Source organism: Microtus ochrogaster, chromosome 4 (assembly GCF_000317375.1).
Source record: "Microtus ochrogaster isolate Prairie Vole_2 chromosome 4, MicOch1.0, whole genome shotgun sequence".
Taxonomy (NCBI): Eukaryota; Metazoa; Chordata; class Mammalia; order Rodentia; family Cricetidae; genus Microtus; species Microtus ochrogaster.
Genome location: NC_022011.1, coordinates 31,726,729 through 31,728,964, shown reverse-complemented (window position 1 = coordinate 31,728,964; position 2,236 = coordinate 31,726,729). Strand labels below are relative to the sequence as shown.

Here is a 2,236-nt window from a genome sequence, read left to right as displayed (position 1 = left end):
CCCAACTCTAGAGATCTGGGTTATAGGCAGGCACCACAGGTGACCCAATCCATTAATTTTGCAATCAGGAAGCAAAAGCTGAGACACTTTAACCCTACTTCGATGTCTCGTCATCTCTTCCACACTATTCAAAAATTATTTGCCTAGTTTTGGAGACAAGGTCTTCTACAGCCTCTGAGACTGTCAGGTGCCAGGGTTACAGGTGTACCACCATGCCTAGTGACTAAATAGTTATAAGCTTGTTTTGGTTGCTAACACCATAGACCAGTCCAGTCAGCTTAAATAAAAGGGGAATGCAATGAGAAATTTCCTAGGGCTTGTTGAGGGGTAGGGAGAGAAGCCTGGCCTCTGTGGGAATCTCAGCAGCAGCTTCCTTAATTCCTACCAGAAAATGGCTCTGGACAATCCCACAATACTAGATATCAGTTCAGGTTCTCGGGACAGCCAGGTAGGTTGTCCTTTGAACCACCCTGCCGGCTTATTGTCTTTCGTTCAGGACTTTCAGCTAAGAAAGGGTTCAGGCGGACTAAACACGTGAATAGTTAACCTGAAGTGCAAAAATCTCAAGAGTTAATTTGCTAAGTGGAAATGGTTACACATCCTGGCTTGAGCCTATTTTTTGAACTATGGCTGTCTTTTTCTGAATGCCTTTCCCTTTAAACCTTCCCCGTAGCAAATGACTGCATCAAGACTTCTTTCCACAAAAGCAATCTGTAGCGCAGGATCGCCAACAGTAACAACCCTGTAACTCTGTACATTTTCACAGAGCTCAAGTCAAAGATCTGAGTCCCGGAGGAGGCAGGACGGAGGGTGAGGGGGTAGGTTTTATTTATTTATTTGTTATTTATTTTTTTACAAAAATTGACCTGTAGATAAGGGTGAGGGCAGGTGAGGCGGCTTGCTCTTGTAATCCCAGTACTTGTGAGGTTGAAGCAGAAGGATCAGGAGTTCAAGACCAGCTTGGGCTCTGGCATGAGTTCTAGGCCAGCCTTGGCTACATGAGATTTGTTTCAAAAAGCGGGGCAAGGGAAGGGAATGTATTACAATAAGAAAAAAAAAAAAAAACAAACACAAAACCTAAAGGCCTTTCTGTTCGCCCTGCGTTGTGAACAGAAAGGAAGGAAGCGGAACACATGATTTGGGTCTGGCCCAGGTGCTGGTTGCTCATAGGCACTGGTTGCAGCTACAGCTGAAGCCTGCTCCCGAGGGCGCCAGTAGAGAGTAGGCGAGCGAGCTGGGGGTTCACAGGCAGCGTCCCAGGCGGGCGGGGGCCCGGCGGGCGTGCGGGGAGGTTCAGGCTTCAGGCTGGGGCGGATCCTTCGCCTCCAGCTGCCGTAGGACCGCGGGGCCGCCGCTCCATCGGCGACATCTTGGTGAAGGACGTGCTGGTGGTAACGTTGGACAACCTGCAGCTGCAGCGCCAAGATCTCTGCTGACCTCCGGAGCGCGCAGGATCGAACGCGCAGGAGGTAAGGCTGCTGCTCCCGGAGTCCCCACTCCCCGCCTAGGAGGGTGCTTGGGGGCCTAGATACCCAGCCTCGCCACCCTAAGTCCGGTACTCTACACCTCTACCCCTACCCGGTGGAGCCGACCCCAGATTACCACCCACGAGTACCACTCCTCAGCTAGGTCGCGTCTCCTGGAAGCCCTCCTGGAACCCCGCCCCCGCGGCTACCTGAACCACCGGTCCCTCCCGGCCCGAGACTCCGCCCCCGCCAGGACTCCGCCCCTCTCCCAGAATCACCCCGTCACAGACCCGCCCCCTTCCCGCCCTTGCTTGCCCCAGCCTCCGCCCTCCGGTCCGGGCGGGGCTCTGGGTTTGAACCGCGCGGCGGGCCGGGCCTCTGAGACGGGTCGAGCCCATAGGCGGCGGCGCGGAGCCGGCAGTCTGCGGCGCGCGGCACCATGTCCCCGGGCAGTGGGGTGAAGAGCGAGTACATGAAGCGCTACCGGGAGCCGCGCTGGGACGAGTATGCGCCGTGCTACCGCGAGCTGCTGCGCTACCGCCTGGGCCGCCGGCTGCTGGAGCAGGCGCACGCGCCCTGGCTCTGGGACGCCTGGGGCCCGGACAGCCCGTCAGACAGCTCGGCTTCACCCAGTCCGGCGCCCAGGGGTCCTTTAGGGGAGCCCTTGGCGCCCGCCGTGAGGGAGGAGGAGCAGACGGTGGGGGAGCGCAGCGCGGAGCTGCGGGGCGCGGAGGTTGGGGACGCGGAGGAGCAGGACACAGTGCTACCAG

At 57.2% G+C, this 2,236-nt stretch overlaps 1 protein-coding gene across 1 annotated transcript in view; it reads left to right on the top strand.

Moving 5' to 3' along the window:
• Nucleotides 1–1,392: 1,392 nt before the first annotated feature.
• The window catches only part of Ccsap (centriole, cilia and spindle associated protein), a 16,544-nt gene continuing 15,700 nt past the window's right edge, over nucleotides 1,393–2,236 (top strand). The window contains exon 1 of the mRNA XM_026778690.1: nucleotides 1,393–2,234. Within this exon, the coding sequence (XP_026634491.1) occupies nucleotides 1,906–2,234 (329 nt within the window). The 5' untranslated portion in view covers nucleotides 1,393–1,905. The remainder of the gene's footprint in view (nucleotides 2,235–2,236) is intronic.